This window comes from Nipponia nippon, unplaced genomic scaffold, assembly GCF_047370975.1.
Source record: "Nipponia nippon isolate SJK-2023a ecotype South Korea unplaced genomic scaffold, ASM4737097v1 scaffold_2, whole genome shotgun sequence".
NCBI classification, from domain to species: Eukaryota; Metazoa; Chordata; class Aves; order Pelecaniformes; family Threskiornithidae; genus Nipponia; species Nipponia nippon.
Genome location: NW_028262336.1, coordinates 110,302,825 through 110,323,469, shown reverse-complemented (window position 1 = coordinate 110,323,469; position 20,645 = coordinate 110,302,825). Strand labels below are relative to the sequence as shown.

The 20,645-nt window shown below is 37.8% G+C and overlaps 1 protein-coding gene across 3 annotated transcripts in view; it reads right to left on the bottom strand.

The window, feature by feature from the left end:
- The window catches only part of MIPEP (mitochondrial intermediate peptidase), a 75,205-nt gene that overhangs the window by 8,245 nt on the left and 46,315 nt on the right, over window positions 1-20,645 (bottom strand). For 2 of the 3 annotated variants that reach the window (XM_087759459.1, XM_087759458.1), the window contains 3 exons: window positions 18,027-18,146; window positions 1,565-1,686; window positions 706-779 (listed from right to left, as the gene is read on the bottom strand). In XM_087759459.1, coding sequence (XP_087615585.1) covers window positions 706-779; window positions 1,565-1,686; window positions 18,027-18,146 — 316 coding nt within the window. Of the gene's footprint in view, window positions 1-705; window positions 780-1,564; window positions 1,687-18,025; window positions 18,147-20,242; window positions 20,624-20,645 lie in introns of those variants that run through there. The other variant, XR_015705184.1, reaches the window with a different exon arrangement.

Below are 20,645 nucleotides of genomic sequence, written 5' to 3'. Positions count from 1 at the left end.
TGCAACATTACAGAGGACAGTCTTTATCCTGATCTCATTGATAGATTTGAGATAAACTCAGCAGTTTCTCAAACTTGTTTCATTCTCCTGACATTATTTTTTTTAATATATAAAGTACAGTATTTTTGCTATCGCTGTGAATGATTTTTAAAAGTTGTTTTCCAGATCCAAAAGGCAAATATGGTTATTGAGAGGAATAATGAACAATGTTTCTTTATTACAGTCTTCAGTCTTTCGTTTCATGAGAACATATGCTCAAAGTACTGATACAACCGAAGCTACTTTGATGATGCTAAAATGATGTGGCCAAAACAAGTTCAAATTCTTGTATACAAAATAACCAGATCTATTATGAGTTCCATGTATTTAAAAGTTACTCATTTTTTGTATCCAAAAATGGTGTCATCTATCTTCCTTCAAGTATGTGATACTCTTATTCTGAATTCTTTAGACAGCCTTGTAATACAACCCCTTCCAACACTTCACCCCAACTATCTGTGTATTTCTTATTCTGTGTATCACAAGGAGTTCTACTGACCATGACACAAAAGTTGACAACCAGTCCACTTAACTAAATAAATGAACAAGTTTTCTTTCATAAATCCAATGAAAATCATAATTAAACTAAAAGGACCAAACTGGAAAATGCAGTTAAATTACTTCTTCCTTGAGCAAGGGAATAAAACAGTTCTAATTTTTTTCTACCTTGAACCATAAGTATGGGCTCTTTTCCACCGCCGTGTGCCAGCATCTCTCTACGATAACGCTCACCCATTGCCCTGGAGAAACACAGATGTTAGAGCCATCTGCAAACACAACCTGTTCAGCTTTCAGTCAGATTTGCTTCTAGCATCTCTACAGAACTCAGAGACATAGATCAAATGAAATCTTCCACCCTGAAACAATGACTGCCTGGATTCTGTATTGACTCCTCAAATTCAAATTACATTTAAAATTATACTATGAGTAAGTAACTGAACTAGACAAATTTTAAACATATGAATAGGTGTTGGTGTTTATTGAAGTTAATTTGTGAACAACATTTCAGCCTTCATTGCTCCAAGGGAAAAAGTTGCTCTGTTACAATGCTCCGCACATTCACCTAAGGTGTAAGAACACTTACAATTTGTGATCTCACAATTTACTTTCTAATTTCACAAAGCAAAATGAGTAGCATAGTTATACTTAGCTTTGAAGTTGGTGACATGAAGCTTGTTTAATACCCGCAGTTGCTTTGATTTCAATAGAAAATTACAAGTAATTAGGCATCTATGAAAATCAAGCTCTCTAATTACATCTAAATATGGATTTCAGTGCCTCCCAACTGGCACACCTGTATTTTAAAACATCAACACGAATTTTTTTGCACCAATGAACACGTCCCAAAGTACACTTTATACCTGTGGTTATTTCCTGTTTTATAATCCTCTTAAAATCAAGAAAAAGGCTAAACACTAATTGTCAGTAAAAAAGCCCATCAATCTACGGGGCCTCATTTGTTTCATGTTTTCCAGAAGCAAGTAGCATGACACTTCATTCTACTGAATATTTTCTCTGTTTTTACCTATCAAACGGGTCCTGTGCAAAACACTGTTTCCACACCATGGAGGCAACAGCCCTAGACATGAGGTAGGAGTAATATTTGGCACCGTAGCCCACAAGATGACTGAATCGCAGCTGCCAGGCCTGTAAGGAGAAAACAAACAAAAAACAGAACAGAAGTCATCTTTTAAATCCTTTAAATTGTTCGGCATTTTCTGAAGTATGATGGAAGAAATCTGATACTATTAATGACAATCAGTTAAAAAAAAAAAAAAAGAAAAAAGAAAAAAAACAACCACCACCAGAAATCCCAGAATGAACACATCCTTTATTATAAGAAGCATTTTTCAACCTAAATACTGCACTGATCATCACAACTGACATTATACATAAATGGTCAGAAGGAGAGAAAACCAAGCAGTAAAAAAAAACGTATTCATATTTGGTAATAGCTGTGTTGTTCTACTGGCCTTGAAAGAAAACCACAATTACCTTATTACAAGTAACACCACGTTTTATCATTTTCCATGTGGATAAGTGCAGTGTCACACTTGGAAAAGTTCAATCTGTAAACTTTTGACACAAACAAAATTATAACAGGGACTTGAATTTAATACCATAAAAAAATACAGCTTCCTATACGCCAAAAACCTCAGAGGTAGACAAATTACATCCACATGCAATGTCATTGTTCACAGATTTGTTTGCACAATTTTAAATGCATATATATAGCAGATTATCATCCATAATTATACTGTTACTCATTTATGCATTGTTACTTGGCTTTATGACTCATTCCAGTGATGGTAGACTCCTTTTTTAATGCTGTTTGGTGTCAACTGTTTACTTCTGTTTTCTTAGCAGAGAAAATCAGAAGTATCAGCCTTATTTTCACAGAAATAAAAATACTTTTTTTTTTTTTATTTCCCTGACTATAACAGAGTAATTCAAATTGGGAGAGACCTCCAAACGTCATCTGGTCCAATCCTTGGTCAAAGCAGAACGAATTTTGATGAGGTTTCTCAGGTCTCTGTCTAAAGTCTCAGTATCTCCAAGGACAAAAGGCTTCATCACCTCTCCGGTGAAATGTGGAAAGGTGAGCAGGTCCAAGCTGAAAAGACATTGATTCCCAACAGATTTGGGCATATTTTTTGAACTGAAGATGGATGAATGTATAGATGAAGAGTGAGAAACTTACTCTGCCCTTTCGGCTCTCTGAGGAAACCAAAGAGGAGACAAGTCCCATATCTTATTTGTCCTCCTATCCAAAGTTGAAGCTCTTAACATTCTTGTGATATGACTGTTGTCAAGATTTTTGTAGGTACTACAGAGAACAGGGTTTTAAAGAGGAACGAGAAGATAAACAATAAAGTAGCATAACAGATGTTTTAAATTTAAATCCATGAGCTGCCAGATGCTTGTTCTTATCCTAAAGTCAAGGGCTGAAGTTCTGAGGCAGCCAAACAGAAAAGTGAAGGGGCATTAGCAATGTTCCAGAACTATTTATCTTTGACCATGATTCTTTATCACATTGTAAGTAACGATCTCCTGATTTTTGACAGCTGAAATAAACTATGTTTCTTTATTCAAGAAAGTGCTGATCATCGTTTTATTCTCCATTAGCCAAGTGAAAGACGCATGTGTATGTTAAAAAAAACGACCAACAGAGAAGTGGAAAAAGAAAGTATTTGGCTTTTAATCAGTCTTTCTACCTTAAAAAAAGGTAGCAAACAGTGGCCTATAATCTAGATCACTGTGAACAGCTGATGAGAAACAAAGCTGTTAGCTCCCTTTTCTGAGCAACACCTACGAATAAAGTTCTCGAAGTTAGTTGTAATTCAGCCATTCAAAAGCTACTTTTAACAAGATGGTTATCTCCACCCTCAGACAGGTATCCAAAACAGATGGAATTTGCCACGTGTGAGCAATCTAGCCTCTACTGGTAGCCTACACAACTAGTTTAAAGTAGGAGAAGCAAATTTAGAGAAGATGAAAAAATGTCTCCAGTCTTCAATTTTCTTGTGGGTCTTGATGAATGATGAAAATTCTTAAGAATGATTCCTTTTTTTAAATTTTCTTTAAAGTAAACACCAACTGTACCATATCTCATTGTAATGCAAGTATGTAAAAAACATTCAGCTTGGATACAGATTCTCCAGTTTGCTCTGAAAAGTATTGCGGTTGCCATGTTTATACTTTATAGCTACAGTTTTTCTAACTAGTCCCTTAATTATAACCATAATCAATAAACTAAAAGCACATTTTGAAACAGATCAGAGAGGCTACATTTTTGGAAGACTGAGCAGGAAAACATGTATTTTATTGTACAGTAAGTTTTCAAAGTTAGGATTAAAAGTATCAACTTGAAAGTACAACTCTCTCAGGAACATGGAAAGCTTTACTGATGAATTGGTTTCACATACTCAGAAATTTAAATAATTACCAAATAGATCATTTCAGTGAAAAATCTAAGTTGCTTTTTCTGCTACAAACAAAAATAATTTCTATGAGCTTGACATAGGGAAGAATATTTCCACCTCAGAAAGGAATTATTTTAATGCATCATACAAGCTGTAACTAGGACAGTAAGTCTTCCTCAACAGCTCAGATTACATTGTTCACATCAAATGCTCTTGAATTTAGGTCTGCACCTAAAACAGCTCGTCTGCACTTCCAGGATGATCAACTATTCCATTCATCAGGTTTGCTGAAACTTTCTATCACAAATAAGCAAGGAGAAAAGAACATCTTCTCAGCAACCTGTCCAAGACTAAAAGCTTGTTTCAGAGTCTGCACCTAAAACAAGGCCTCAGTACCCTCTGTTCAAACATAAGACATTTTGTTTGACCTCCTCTTTGCTAATATACTTAAGAAACTTCACATTGCTTTCTTTCAAAAGAGAAAAGGAAAGGATATAGAAAGACCAAGGAAAGATACTGCTTGTCTCTCTCCCTGCAGCTGGGGAGGCTTTCACATACGATGAAGTTGAGAATTCAAAAATTCATTGGCAACAGGACAGTCTCCAAAAAAGGAAACAAAACCAGAGGATGAGTCAATCCATCTTAAGATAGATGCCTAAGACAGATAAGGTATAGATGACTCTCTTTTCCTTCATTGGAATACATAAGGAACATACTTTTAGATAGTTCAAGTTATATAAGATAACTACCATCCTCAAAGGCATATTGCAACTAAGATTGTTTTCATATTGCAAACAGCAGTCAAGGAAATCTGATCATAAACACTGCTATTCCCTAGTGAAGTTTCAAGCTTATATTCAATTTTAATTTTTTTTTTAACCAGTACAGATTTTCCCCACTCCGGAGCATGAATAACTCTAGCATGTCACCATTCCCTGTCACTACTTTTCTCTCAGTCCTCACCCAAAGTTTCTGATCAGGAACTCCCAGTCTTCAATATTTCACCATTACCCAGTACCTATTATATTACTCAAGCACATTTTCTGATTCTATACTGTTCTAGCAATTAACTTTCCAAAACTGGACTTTGCTACCTGTAAACAAATATTTAAACATTAAAACACATCCTCTACCCTAATTCACAAGGAGCTACCTGCCTGCATTAAAAAACTCTTCCTACTTTACACAGATGAGATTACAATCTAGGCAATAAAATGTTCAAAAAGCCCAAGAATATATACACTGATACTCCTTTAAAAAGTTCTATGATCAATAAAAAATAAACACATCACTGTAAATGTATGTAAACTAAATGGTTGACCTTATTACATAAAACTCCATTTTACTAACATTAGCTATAGATGCAAAATGACTTGATTTCTTGTGTTATTTCCAATGCTGAATGATTTCTCCACATTAAAAAAACAACAACAAAAAAAAACCCCAACAAAACCAAGAAATATCAACATCGCTTTTGGGAAGGGTAAAGGCTAGACATGTAGAACTACGGCACTCTCCTTACTAAATATTATATTTTTGGTAAGCAGCTAGAAAGTTAATGAAGAGTCTGAGTAATCACCTACTTCAAAAAGTTCCATGAACCCATTCCAGGAGTTTATAAAACAGTGCATTTTACAGCATAGCTCATGGGTTATGATAATATGCCATCCACAGGTCATGTTTATGCCTGCTTTTTATTCAACACAGCGGACTGAAATGAACGTGTGTGACTGATCCACTGCAGTTATTAAAGGGGCCTTTTTTCCACCAACATTATCCATCTCTCTTATAACCGTGTCTGAAATATTTCCAAAATCCCGTGTGCAATGGCTTTCCATCCCATCCTGTCTCAAACAAAAATACCTCACTGATACTTTTGTATTCTTACACGTTATCAGGATTTTTTTAAAAAGTCCTTGTAGGATACATTCTTACAGTAAGATTCAGTTCATTTTACTTTAGCTATCTTGCCCAAACTAGTCACATAGGCTTCCTTTGTAGTCAGAGGACAGAAGTATTTATCCTGTTATCTTTGTAGAGGATAGGACTACTGCTCTAGGAGAAATTTGAATAATTCTGTCTTCTGTCTTCTATTCAAAAGTTAAGCCACTTCATTCATTTTAGCAATATGGTAGGATCAGTTAAACTAAACTGTTTTGAGGACTACATAAACTAATTTAGGATTCAATTATTTGAATTCTAAATTGAGAGCTGTTAAGATTATCACAAAAATAATCTGATATAAAAATTTAAATATGATTCTAAAAGGACAAAACCAAAAGAAAAAAACTACAGATAGCTTAATATATATTAACCTAGCTTTTGTCTGAGTGTGGGTAATCATTGTTCCATGGAGCTCCACTAATGACATGGAATCAGTGCTACAAAATCCCACTACGTCTTTTGGAAAGAAAAGAAAAAACCTACAGAAATTCTTGACTAGTGCTTGGACTTTTCAAAATGCTCTTCCAACACTTTCTGCTGTGACTTCAGTTACTTCAAAGTATATTTAAGTCAATTTTGCTTTGCATCTTAAGACAAAAAACACAAGTGAGAACCTGAAAAGACCCAGCACTAAATTAAGAGAAGTATTTTCGTCATTTAAGTCTTCTAATTACAAAATGTGTGCCTCAGTAATTACATCAATGAGCAAGTTGTTGAATAGTTTCCACAAGGAACAATATTTGATGGAGATGATATTTGGTGCCCTCCCCCTTCTTAATTAAATTCTTATTCTGGCAGTAAACCCAATAGAGGAGCCGCCAACTTATCTCCTTCAGGGGCTACTGGGTGGAGAACCCCTGGCTCTGGCACTAACTTCATATTATTGCTCCTAATGCCCTTGAATTTAGCTATCAGCATGGGTGGAAAACTCCTGAGAGTCAGGAAGAAGCTCCAGACTCTGGTAACTTGGAGGCAGAATAGAATGGCGATTAGCACAGAAATCAGTACAGGCTATTTCCCTCTGCTGAGACCAAGGTTTATCAGAGCAAGTGGAACTCCAGGACAACACCGCTCTGGCATGCAAACAAGCACCCTGAACGTTAGCACAGGCAATGTTTTCCTGGCACTGCGTCAGGCACTCCTACAGCAGGAGATGGAGCTGGGACGTAAAGAGCTGCAAGTTACAAGCCAAGAACTATGAGGCCACTTTTCAGCAGAGAAAAATAGTAAATTTACTGTGGGGTGCAGATTGGAGGGACGTTCCACATTTAGCTTAGCAAGCTTTCCTGTTCTGATGTACTAGCTGTGCAGCCATCATTTTAAAATATCAGAGAGAAAAAGTGCTTTTAGGAAAAGAAAAAACTGTATTATCTGACAACCAGGAGATCTGGTCTCCCTTTTTTCTTTGACTCCACTTCGCATTTTCATGTTCTTCACACCCATATTCTGTCCCAGATGGAAGTTCAAGATCACTTTTCTCAAAATTCAAGGAAGATCCTCAAGAGATTTCACAGCACAGAACTGCAACAACATCCATTCATCACATACAGAAAATTTCAGTCTCATTCATTCATTGCGGTGACTCCCAGAATTAATGCGCTGATCTGCTTGAATTAAATGCCGTTCTCTGAACCTCTTCTATGCTCCCTTTCCCAAAACGACTGAACCTGCAGTCAGACAAGCTGAGAAGCTTCCTGGTAAGGCTCCTCTTTTTTCCTTGCCACTGCACAGTAATGGGAGCCAGCAGCCCAGCACTGCTAGCAGAAGCTCTGCCACTAGGTGCACTTATTGTAGGGAGGCCAAATTGTCACATAGCAGAATTTATTCTCCCACTTTTCTGTTTAAACTACTCATTTACTTTACGAAATCAGAAAAGGATTTTCACATACGCTTTGCAGCTTAAAGAACTCACTCTTTTGTTCTGAAACAAATCACAGAATTTTTTTCCTTATTGTATTAGTTTCTTACATAAGTTTACAGTGTGCTTTGAAGACGTCCTCAATTCATTCTCACTTAAAGAAACAGTTTCATGAGTTTTGGAGCGCAGAGTTTGCAAAGTGTTTGTGCCAGCAGCCACCTCTGGGGAAAAGCTACAGCACTCACTGGCTGGCAGAAACAGCTCTCTCCATAGGTATGCAGCGGTTTGCTCGGTCAACTTACTTTCTGTATTTTTGGCCTGAGCCCCTCTAAGTTTTATAGAATTACATCATCATCATTCTGGAGTTTCACAATAATAATAAAAAAAATCCAATAAAGAGCTTTAAAGCCACTTCCTTTGCTACAGTTTCTAATCTTGTTTAGAATAACAGACAGCTAATTTCAAGAAACCACATCTTGTGCTGCGCCCCTAACTTGCTTAACATCAATATCTTCAGTTTTTCAGTGTTGTGCATTTCTGTGTTAGAAGTGCGAGAGTACACTAAGTAAACCAACCCAGAGACATCGCTGACATTTTGGAAAGTGAGTCAAGCAAGAGATTAAGATTTCAGTTTATAACACTTCTGTGTTTTTATTATAAAATGATAAATAAATCTAGCAAGGCAGGGAATGTAAATATTTTTGCAGTTGTTTACACTAGGGAAGAGGAAAGGAATTTAACATGCAATTAACCACTTAGGTGATTCTAGATATGTACCAGATGGTCTTTGCATTACTTAAAATATTTCATTTTTATTTATGAACTATTAATGCATTTGAGCTGCTTATAGCAAAATTATTTAAAACTATTTACTCTTCACCCTCTTCTCTCTTCCTCACAAAGGGACTGGGAGAAGGGGGACATGGGAGATAACAAGGAATACCGACACCAAACAGCTGTATGTATGATCTGCATTGCTCCACAATCCTTAAAACTTGGACTAAAAGACACAGTGATATGCAAACTGATTCTATATTGTGTCCTTTGACTGACCTTATTTGACAAGTTGAGAGACGATGTTACTTGTAAACATTATAACTAGTCTTTAAAGTAAAATATAAGAAATATGCAATCAGACAATTTCCAAACAAGTCCTTCATGTTGTCACATGCAACTCTACACAGATATACACATACATGCAACACACACCCCCCGTTCTATTACCAATTAATAATTTATATTACTGTCTAATTTTAAAGATGCATAAGCCTGAGATAACTAGAATCAGATCATCACCGTTTCCTTTGTGTACAGACTCATACTGAAGCCCAACGTTTTTATTCTACTTTACCAGTTAAACCTAATTTTAAGTATCGACCTATTCTTTTAAAACAAACATAATGAATGCTGCTTAAGGTAAGCTCTTCCAAAAAACGAGAAATATTTTAAGCAATGTTGTAACTGCAAAATATATTTGCCAGTACAACTTAATCATGTAAATTATCTGTACCTACACTGGAAGATGAAATAGCTATTATTTTACAGTAATCCTCATTTACTATCTTTTGCCAGAGCCATTCCAGACAGGGATTTAGGGGATCAGGATTCTAATCCTGAATCTGTCACAAACTGCAGTATGAACTTGAAGAAACTACTTTTTTCCCCCCCTCAGTCTAACTGCCACCTCCTGTTAAGTGAGGGTGATAATAATTTATCTCTCTTGCTCTTTTCTGTTTTGACTGCAAGCTTTTCATAGAAAGGACAATCTCCCACTACATTTGAAGAGCATTTCATTTCAGGCCCTCTAGCTTGGCAACAATATATTCAGTTATAGCTATCACTATCAAATATAACTCCAGTACTGCAATCCTGGGGAAAAAAGGACATGTGAGCTGTGAGAACAGAATTATATAAAACTAAACAAAACAATCTGTGTTTTTATATATATATATAAAAGATATATGTAAAGCACATATAGCTATTTCAAAATGTTACCAGGAGATGGTATGCAACTACTTCCTGCACTGTTCCTTAAAACGCTCTACTACATGGTAAATACTATCGCTAAAGTATGTTTGAGTTTCACGGGGCTAACATTTGCAAAAAGAATTTCCTTAAAAGTGCTTCATATCTTACGACATCTGTAAACACTCCGCTGCTGTAGGTAGTTGCCCAGTGAATAGTGTCATATTACCACCGGAAAACAAATCTTCACAGTATTTGCTATCAGCATTTTCTTTAGCATAAAACGAATTCAACTCCAAAAAGACAGAAACCTAAACAAACCTTGAAGGGTGACTTTAAGAGCTTTTGAAAGTCCCAGCATCTACTTTAATACTGACCTCAGCAGGGCACCAATCTTTTTGAAATGGCTTTTAGCTATTAATTATTTATAGAACTATCACTTCCCCAGAGTTCACTGTGCACTCCTTTATTAATCTTTTCCTGAGACCCAGACTCTTCAACCTGATTTTATAGTATACTTTTAAGAAGGCTCATATGAAAACTAATCCAGGGATTTGCTCTTTGTGTAAACAACTTTGGTTTCCGGCATGGCAAGGTAAAAAATTACTTTGAAGGGGTTACGCAAACTTCAAGAGGTTGAATAATGACATACGACTTCATCTCTCTTCAAAACACTCCAAAAAGTGGAATATGAGCAACATCAGTGCCTCTTCAAGTAACTGAAGAGAGAGGAAAAAGTGGAAAAGCAATCCTCTATGAAGGCTCTCTGCCTTTACTATGAAATGTATGTCTCTGTGATCTTCAACAGTGGTTTCTTTAAAACTCCCTTTAAGGTTGATCCTAGACCTACTGGGTGTCTGCTTCCCTCTTCAACAAGATTAGGTACTAACCATGATCACATTTGCTGTAAATTAAACCATTTTTTTCCTCCTACTATCTGCTTACTCTTAAGAAACAAATGATCACAGTCTCAATTCCAACTATATTTATTTTCATAAAGGTTCTCAATACCAGAACATACTGATGTGTGCCCATATAATTTTCTATTTGCTAGACAAATAAACTCCATTTCCGCAACCATCCTCATAGGTCATGTTTCCAAACCTATTAACTTTCCAAAACCACTTCTCTGTATTTCTTCCAGTTTTTCTACATCTTTTTAAGAGGTAGACACCTACTACAGGACACAATACTACCCCCCAGACTCCCAAGACCTTTGGGAGATGACAGAGAGGGATCCCACCATAACATCTGCTAGCTCCTTCAGACCTCTGGGATGAATCCCATCAGGCCCCACGGACTTGCGAACATTCAGCTGATACAGCTGGTCCCTTACAATTTCAGTGTCCCCAAATGGAAAGTTGCTGTTCTCATACTTGTGGTCCTCTGACTCAGGTGACCAGGCAGCCCAAGATCTATCAGTATTATTAAAGACTGAGGCAAAAAACAGATTGAATGCCTCTGCTTTTTCTTCATCCCTATTAGTCAGATGACCATCTTCAACAAGTATCTGTCCAATGCTTTCTTTAGACGTCCCCTTGCTAGTAACATACTTAAAGTCCTTCTTGTTACCTGAAACAACACTGGACAGTTTCAACTCTAACTGAGCTTTGGCTTTTAGTGTCTTCTCCCTGCATAAATGAACCACAGGCTTCTTCCTGCGAAGCCTGACCTTGCTTCCAGAGATCATACAGTGTCTTCTTCCTCCTGAGCTCCACAAGGAGCTCCCTGTTCAGCCAAGCTGGTCTTCCGCCCCGCTTGTTTGACTTACGACACAGTGACCCAACTATGGATCCAAATTATCTGGACCATTTAAATTCTACTTTTCATGATTTCTGTCAACTGAAGGGGCTTCTACAAATATTGTAAATAAATTCTCATCCAAATCATTAACAAAAACACTGAACTACAGTAATTCCTGGACAGACCCCTGGTGACTTCCACTTAAAACATCCCAGTCTGAAACTAAGCTTTCACCTGCTCTGTCAGCATGTTTTCCACCTGTTGCCTCAGCCATAACTCCACAGTTTGCTTGTAGAATTACAATCTGCAAGTGTCAGAAAGCTTGCTAAGTCTAGAGTTATGCTATCAACGGCTTCCTTCCTATTCCCAAGGTCAATCAATTTCTTAAGAAGAAAAGTGGATTTTTCCATCTCAGATGGTTCTCAACAAAACCACGGTTATTTTGCTCACTTGACTGTTCTCAAGGTACTTACGAGCTGCTTAATAATTGGTTCTACTACTTCTTGAGTGACAAAGTCTGAACAATTAGTCTACAGTTCCCAAGTTCTCCTCCTTTCCTAAGAGTAGTTATCATAGTAGCAGTACCACTTTTTAATGAGTTTGTGAGCAGTAATTCCTCCAGGTCAGTAACTGCTTTGACAAACTTCAATATTCTGACAACCTGACTACATCTAATCTAATTATTGTCTCTCTCCCATTCCTTAATCTCCATGATGTTTCTATCCATCTCAAAAATTACATGCATTACTTACCTAATCAAAATTCACTTATTTTTTAAAAAACACTGAGGCAGGGGCATGGAATATTTCTGCTTTCTCTAACATTTGTTGTTGTTCTCTTCCCCCACTCTCCTCTTATTTCTTCAGTAGTTATGGAACTTTATTACCTTCACTACTTGCATTTTGCAACTCAGCACTTCTAGCCTTTTTTGTTCTGAATTCTGTATTCTTTTACTAATTATCTCTAGTCATATAATGATTTCTATTTTTTATTATCTTAATAAGGTCTTTAAAGGGCTTGGTCCCTTATTACCAAATCTTTTTTTGCATCAGGATAGTTTGCGTCTTTGGTTCAGTGTCTTTGGTTCAGTCTCTCTGGTAACTACATAATGTCTTTTGAATCATCATACTTAGCTATTTTCCAGTTCCAGCAAATATGTGGCAGACTTCCTCTTTCTGAGGCATTGTTTTTAATCATTATTAACATTTTTGGTTTTCAAGCTGCTCGAAACTTCCACAATTTTACTTTTGGCTCATTAGTGCTTATCCCGTCTTCTGTTTTTCACACTTTTATGTGGTTTCTACTTTTCTAATAACTTCCTTTTCTCAGATATTCAAATGTACAGGCTTTTTCTCCCACTCAGTTCTTTTCAGCATCTTATTGATTAGCACTGTAAATTTTATTCCCTCATCCTCAACCCAGTATTGGTCATTTAAAAGATCTTTGCCAACAGCACCAATTCTACCTTTTAGCTGGTCTTTTTCATTTCCGTTAACCTAGCTTTCAGTTTTGCTTAGCTTCTAAGGTTACATTAGTTTAACTTAAGAAATATAAGACAAATTTGGGAAGATTTCTGAGAAAATAAATATGAAATGAAATCACAGTTTAAAATTTAATAGGCAGCCACCACTTAGCCTTCCTTACCAATAATTTCAAGATTTATGTTCACCACTTGAGTAAAGTTTTCAGAATTCAAAACCACTTTTACCTTCAGAGGTTAAGGGTTATCGCTTATTTATTTTAAGACAGCTGCCTCATCGCTTGCCCAGTCTGACTATTTATTCTTTTTATATGGTGTTACTGATATTCACATGAAATGTTATACAGGACCGGAGTTACAACTACACATTAGTAGTCACTCTAGAGACCTAACAAGAAATCCTAAGACAACAGATGCCACAACGACACAGATAGCAGATTCAATAACAAGATACTTCACTCAAACTGCCAGCCAGCCCTCAGCAGGCTGAGGCATAGGCCTGTTAAAAACGATACTCTCCTCTTCACTGCAGTGCCACTACTAACAGCGATCATCCTCAGTACAACACTGTGATATGGAACTTGAGAAACCACACTGTCTCAGTGTTTTGCCTCTGGCTACCTAACATAACTAAGCATGAGGTCAGGTGACCTTCAAACTCTTAAGAAAAGGCTCCTAAGAAGGAAAAAGAGGCATAGAGCTGCTCTCTTGCTCTCAGGTGTTCTTCAACAAAATAAAAAGGGGGCTTGGGCACACGGTGATAATGGGTGATGCAGAAATTATTTTCTCTCTGCAGAGAAGCTAGTTCTCTCTGTCTAGTGACATCAACTCCTCTTCAGCTGACCAACCTCCCAGATGCCTTTATATGTGCCCTGTTCATGAAATCCTTGTGTTCTCAGCACCCATGGTAAGCCACGTCTTCCCGTAGTGCCTGACAGCCTCCCTGAACAAGCACTCCAAATGTTCGGTTGCATCTCATCCATTGATTTCCTTTGTCAGGAACATGAGACGTAATCCCAGCAAGTTAAGACAAGGACCTAGGTGGAGCCTTCCAAGGTCAGGATCCCTGTCTGGGCAGAGTCCCCCCAGCTGCAGGAAGAAGAGACTAACAACCACACTGGTGATACACCATTTTTCAAACACTTCTTCCCTCTAGGGTATCTGTAACAATACCTGCCTTGTTTTCTGTTGGCAAACTTGGCTGGCTAACATATTTGGTCTCACAGGTGTTTTGGTCTCTCCAATCACTAGCAACCATAGGCCATTACAAAGTTCTCATACTGCCAAAGAAACCTGCACTCTGGACAAAAGTATATAAGCATAATTAAACCTGTAACCTGATGTAAATTTTAGGCCACCAGTAGACGTGGTCCTTCTGAACTAATATGTACTTAACATGCTAGAACAACAAGGTATATAGCAAACCATTTAGTGTTCCAAAAAATATCAAAAGCCTCCCTACATACCGACATGTTCCCTCCTATCAAATGTAATTATAATGATGTGTGTGGGTTAATTCTAACATTGCACTTTGTGTTCAAGTACCACAGAAGAAATCGTTCTGTTTCTGGAAGAAAAGCTTACTGGAAGGCCATGTAATTTTAAAAAATGCAAAAGGGACTGTTTGGCAGCGATCTAAAAAAGAACCCAGATTCACGTGCTCACTCTTCAAAACCATTTTTCCCTCACAGTCACAAGTCAAACCAGCTTCTCCCACCAAACTTCCAGATTAGAATGAAGAAAGGTTACTATGATGGACAGATAATTAATATGTAAGTCCATAATAATTTTTTGAAAATAAGAATCAATAATTCAAACTAACTCAGTATTTCACGAAAAAAAATCAGGTATGATGATTTGGGCAGCTGGTGTTTACTGTAAAAGCACTTCATTATTGGGAGCTCTTTCCTGTAACTGCAGGAGGCTGCAATCTCCACTATCACTGCAGAGCCTGTTTACCCTGTGTCTCATTTTTTGTTACAATATTGACCCGAAACCCACAGCAGGAGATAGGAATTATTATGCTTGGCGCAGGACTAACAATGGCATATCATTAAGTTTTGATGACTGTTTCAAAGGAAAGTAGTTTTCAAGTCTGAACTTGGGGGACAGGCAGGGGACTAAGCGACTGATTATGGGGAGAAACTTTGATCATGTCTCAGGTTGATCAAAGGGTCACCCGATACTTTTTTGAAAGTCTCTCTGGGCATCCTGGAGACAAAGGTAGAAGAGACCAGGGGAGATACTCTAAAAGCAGACAGTGTTATCAATTGCAAGGCAGGCCACAGTAAATGGAAACTCGCTTCACAAGAGATGAGAAATAAGCTATAATTTGAAGAAAAGTTTGGAGCAAAAGCAGAATACTGAATTCCCCACAGTACACATATTTTGACACTAAGTACGTTCAGGAAGAAACGGCAGGAAAATGTGTGGTCACTATTATTTGTTTTATCTTGTTTTCTTAGAAGAGTCAAAAGGAAGACTGATTGCTTTTTAAAGGCATCACAAGGACTCGGGAATCCAGCCTGTGCAAAATTTCTATTAATTTTCCAAACTCAGAAACACACATCTCCTCTGGCAACAAAACCGCCAGACACTACAAAAACAGGCAGATACATTTCCTTGCCCCCTGCCTGGCAGTCTTTAGCTTCTGGATTCAGTAATAGAGCAAAGAAATCCCAGTGGAATTTCATCTTCCAGGAGGCAGCAGCAAACCCTGTGTACTTTTGAACAGATAAGCAATGGCTAGCCAGAAATCGAGATTTGCATTCTTCAGGAAAACAAAGTCTCGTGGAGTGCTGTTTCTCTGTGCTTCCATCTGTCTACAGGCTGCTCCATTCTTCCTTTCTGCCTTGCATGTGGCACTAGCTTCTGCGACCGTGTGTGTCAACGCAGCCAATGGAAATACTACTGCATGCAGTGCCAACTGCCCCAATGCCTGTAAAACCTATCTGAATGGCAAATACAGACTTTGACAGGATTTTCTTCCCACTACCCCTTCTACTGTTGGCACATAAGACACAATATTTGCTGAGGATGACGCTTTGGTTTACCTTAAAATAGGTATCACCACATAGGTACAGCAGCATTTACTTATTAGGTGTAGTTTATGTGCCTCATTTTGAAAGTACTATAATAAAAAGATGAATACAAATTGTCCTATTATCTGAGCTGTGCCTCAGAAAGACAGAAATTCATCTGCTGAAGATATGTGCTGTGGCTCTACTTTAGAAAATGTGTCTGCACAATGAGACTGAAGCACAAGTACATTCAGAGGATATTTACTAAGTTTACTTGCCTGTCAAGAGCAGTGAGAGGGAATTAAGGTTTATCAGGAGGAGATAATAATGGATGCTTGTGCAGCCCTGACAGACAATGCTACTACAGAAAATCACATTAATGCCGTTAAGATCTTCACTAAGGAAGAATTACTTTTACCCAACACCACCAACTTAAGATATACAAGCCTGACTTAGCAATTCATAATTGAATCTAAACCTATAGAGAGCAGATAAAATTCAAATAATCAAAGTACTTTGTTTTCTCTGCCAGCCATATATGTACCTAGCCAAATGACAGATGAAAATAAAAGCTGGTGTCTCTTACTATATTTTGATATCTAGCTCTGAAATTAAATGAAAGGAAGGAATATACTCTCTTCATTTTAAAAAAAAAAAAACAAAAAACTTTTGCTTTCAAGACATTTGCTTGTTTTATCTGGACTACTAATTAAACTGAAAATGTATCTTAAGTTCAGAAGAGCAAGCAGCAAAGGACAGCAAGCCAAATTACAGACATTAATTACTCTACAGAGCGCTAATGTTCTTCTAATGTAATTTTTCACTAAGTTTTACTGAAATTTAAATTGTATTAGAGTTCTTGACTAGACACATTAATTCTACATTCAATAAATGTAAAGAACATAGACTTTCTGACAATTCAAAAGTTCACAGTACATTTTGCTGGCATAAAGTTCCAGACCAAAACTTGCTGTCCCTCTTCATATTGAGGCTATGCTCGTTACAAGATGTCACACTCTTTTGAAGGTAACAGCTAAGTAAAAAATATTTTAAATGGAACAAAAAACACAGGCTAACTTTCAAAGCAGGGAACAGTTCCCTTCACTGGATCACTAACACCTGTGGAGGAACAGTGTAAAACACCACTTATAAAAATGCTAAGAAGTCAGACATCATACTCTGAAGACATCTTGCTTCTACTTCTCTGGCTTTGCCAGGCCAGCAGAGGCAGTACAGTTTCAATGAGGAAAGGGCTGAAGCATGGATCTCCTAATACCCTTCTCAGAGAACAAAAGTCACATTTTTGCTAAGGAGAAAAGTACATTTCCTGAGAAGCGGAAAGCAGAGAAGGGATCTGGGTATTCTGACTAAAGTGTCAAACAGTGATTTGGGCGATGCTCTGGCTGGGAATTCAGCTCCAGACAGCCCAGGAAATCCCACGACTATCATCTATGCAAACTGCACTTTTGGATGTCACATGAAGTACAGAACAAATGCACGATTAGTCATGATGAAGATCAAAATTACATAGCTCAGTAGAACTCAAGCCTTTAACACTTTCAGATACCATATGAAAGGATAAATAAGTGACGTGCCAAAGGTCACAGCAGTACAGCGAGAAAAACTCACTTCCAAGTCCTACTTCACACTGACTTGCTCTCACATGCTGACACTGACTATACAAACACCAACATGCAGCACAGTGTTTTGTTGCCTTTTACAAAGTCCTGCGCAAAGCTAGAATAAACCCTCTTTCCAATGTATTGTTTCCAGTGCCTTCCTTAATAAGAAAATAAAAGAAAAAGTAATCAAGTTCAGCATGACAAGACTACACCTGTACAAAAACGGGTACATTAAATAAATTTTGATTTTTAACTGAAAATTTCCAACATCCTACTCTGTGGATACAGTGGCTGAAAGAAAGAAAACTCTTTCAACATAACAATACAACAATAAGCACGTGAGCGTGCGGGGCAAGGGGCAGGGAGAGGTAGGGGTATTAATATGCTATAAAGAAAAGGTGTAGCTTATACAGTCATTATGTTTCTACTCACTGTATTAGGCACATATGGCAATCCATAAAATTTCTCCTGTGTTTCCTTTAAGATTTCTGTGGTTGACTTTTTTAGAGGATGTTTCCCATGGTAGATTTGGTCCAAGGCAGCATAAAATACCTGAAGAGATAAAATACATGTTTGTCACTGGCATTTGACAACCAAAAAAGACAAATAGAAAAGAACGGGAGAGAGAAAATAGGAAGACAGAAGAGTTTAAATATATATGGTTTTGTAAATCTTCTATTTTTAGTATAACATGCAAGGAAAGAAACAGGTTTTTAGAGTACACCAGCCACCACCGTCATGACCATAAATCCGTGTTTAAGTCACTGAGAACTCGGGCAGTACTAAATCGCCTGCATTTTTAAATAAAATTAAGACCTGTCCCTAAAGCCCTCCAGCAATTCCCCTTTTCAAAAAGAATACTTTTAAGTAGATTTAATAAAAAGACTTAAAGTTATTTGAGTGGACACAGCAAAATAAGCTGTTCGAAGACGTGTGCATGCAGGCGTGAGAACACATCACACCTGCAGGGGCAAGTTACGGCCCAGGCAGCGAACATAAGCAGCTGCACACAGAGCTGCTGGTGCCCCCGAGTTTCTGCTAAAGCTCTCCAACAGTGTAGTACTAAGGCAGATGCTTCCTTTATTTTAGCCCTCGCAATCACAGCAATAAATTGCTGCAGTGTAAGCTTAGACTGAGATCACACTGCACCAGGAGGGTACTTTGCCAGAGGTAAAAGCTGGTTCACAGGCAATTTTTGTGCAGAAGCATGTGAACTACGGCAGAACACCGGTGCATGACTAAATTACTGAGGTATCTGGAGATCAGGAAAGCAGCACGAATAAAAAGACTTTTCAAGCAAAGACAGCAAAGCAGAGTATCTGGCACTTTAACAGCAAACATGAAATAGGCATGGATAGAAGGCAGTGCCGAGGCTCAGTGTGTGCCATCACTGGAAGAAAATTGCAGCTTAATATGAAGATTTCCTATTCTGTGGAAGTGCAGGACAGAAGAAGAGCACACCCACTGCAGTGCAACACAACTTTTTTGAGAACAACAAGAACTTTTTGAGAAGTTTGGTGGATCCAAATATTTAAGCCAAAGAGTTCAGGTCAGGCCATCCTGTGGTAAGCACATTTCATAGGAAAATTGATGGTAGGGAGCCTCAAAAAGCTTTTGTGCAAGGGATGAAGCAAATAATTTGGCTACAGATTCAGGCCCAGGGACACTGCAATACCATTCCCAAAGAGATAAACACACTGTTTTAGGAATTCTAACCACAAAATGCAGAAATTTTATGGAGAAAAGGCTGTGCGGAGGCATTCTCCATCTATGGAGAATGGATGTTTTATGCGATCTGAATAACACAGCCCCCTCAACCTGTGAAAAGATTCTTTATTACGAAATTTGGGTACAAAACCATTCTGAACTCTTTAATAATTTATCAGAATTCAGCATTTATTTTATTTGGGCTGGATACAACACATACTTTCACCAAAATTGTGACTGTTTCTAAAGGACCACATTCATTCTGTTTGAATAAGCTGTCTTCTAACATACAGAATCTTGCTAAATCCTTTGACAGTGTTTGTTGACAAATGATAAATGTGAAAATTGATTTTTTTCAAGAAAAACTGAGGGTTATAAGGAGAGGGTTGAAGAAGCCATGACTTGCAGGAACTACTCCTGAATTTCCTGCTTGCTCCCTACATGGCTACTGAGGAGAAAAGAGGTAAGACCTAAACTTGCACAATCAGCCATTAACGACACCGCAAGTTTTGTGTCCCAGATAGCAACACTGAACAAGAGATGCGAGCACTTAACATCGCCCATCTACAAACCCAGAGTAGGCAGCAAATATCTGTTCAGAGGATAACTCCATGAAGACGCTGCACCAAATGGCAAACAATAATGAGTATTCTTTTTTTTAAAACCTAACTTTGCAGGGCATTTTAAATTGGTAACATGAAAAACTAAAAATCTAAAGAGAAACCTACGCTAGATTGTAAAAACTACAATATTTTTACTCTTATCTTAGAAGAGAAAGAAGCTTTGCAATGCCTTTGCTTGTACTTCTCATCCTCAGAGCTGGTCTCTAGAAGCCCGGTTCATTTTTTAACAAAGTTTAACAAAAGCTACAGCATTTATGGTAACAAGGGTGCCTGAGAATATGACCAACAGTAAGAACCATGAATAGATCTGAAAATTACCTGATGTAACAGTCCTAGAAAACACTTCCTCCTGTCACCCTAGGCCTCTGTGACTCTGCAGGAGTCATTTCACACAGACTTCGCCCTCCTCTCCATAAAACCCAGACCAAACATGAGGAACTTCAGCATCTGACAACAGACTTTAGCATCCTGCTTCGGCCCAGCCTTGATTCTCTTTTTTTCTATCTCCCAGCTTTGTTAGGACCTGTTTGCAGTTGCTCTTCAGTGTTCCTCACAAGGTGGAGTGGACTGTGCTGCAGTGGACCTCCTCTAAAGTAAAATCTGGAGTCAAGTAGTTTGTGGTCAGGGAGCTGGAGCAAAAGCTCAACTCACAGCTAGGCAGTGGGGAAATGTCAGCTGAAGGCCAGTGAAATGGACTGCCTAAAGAACAACGTGGTGATAA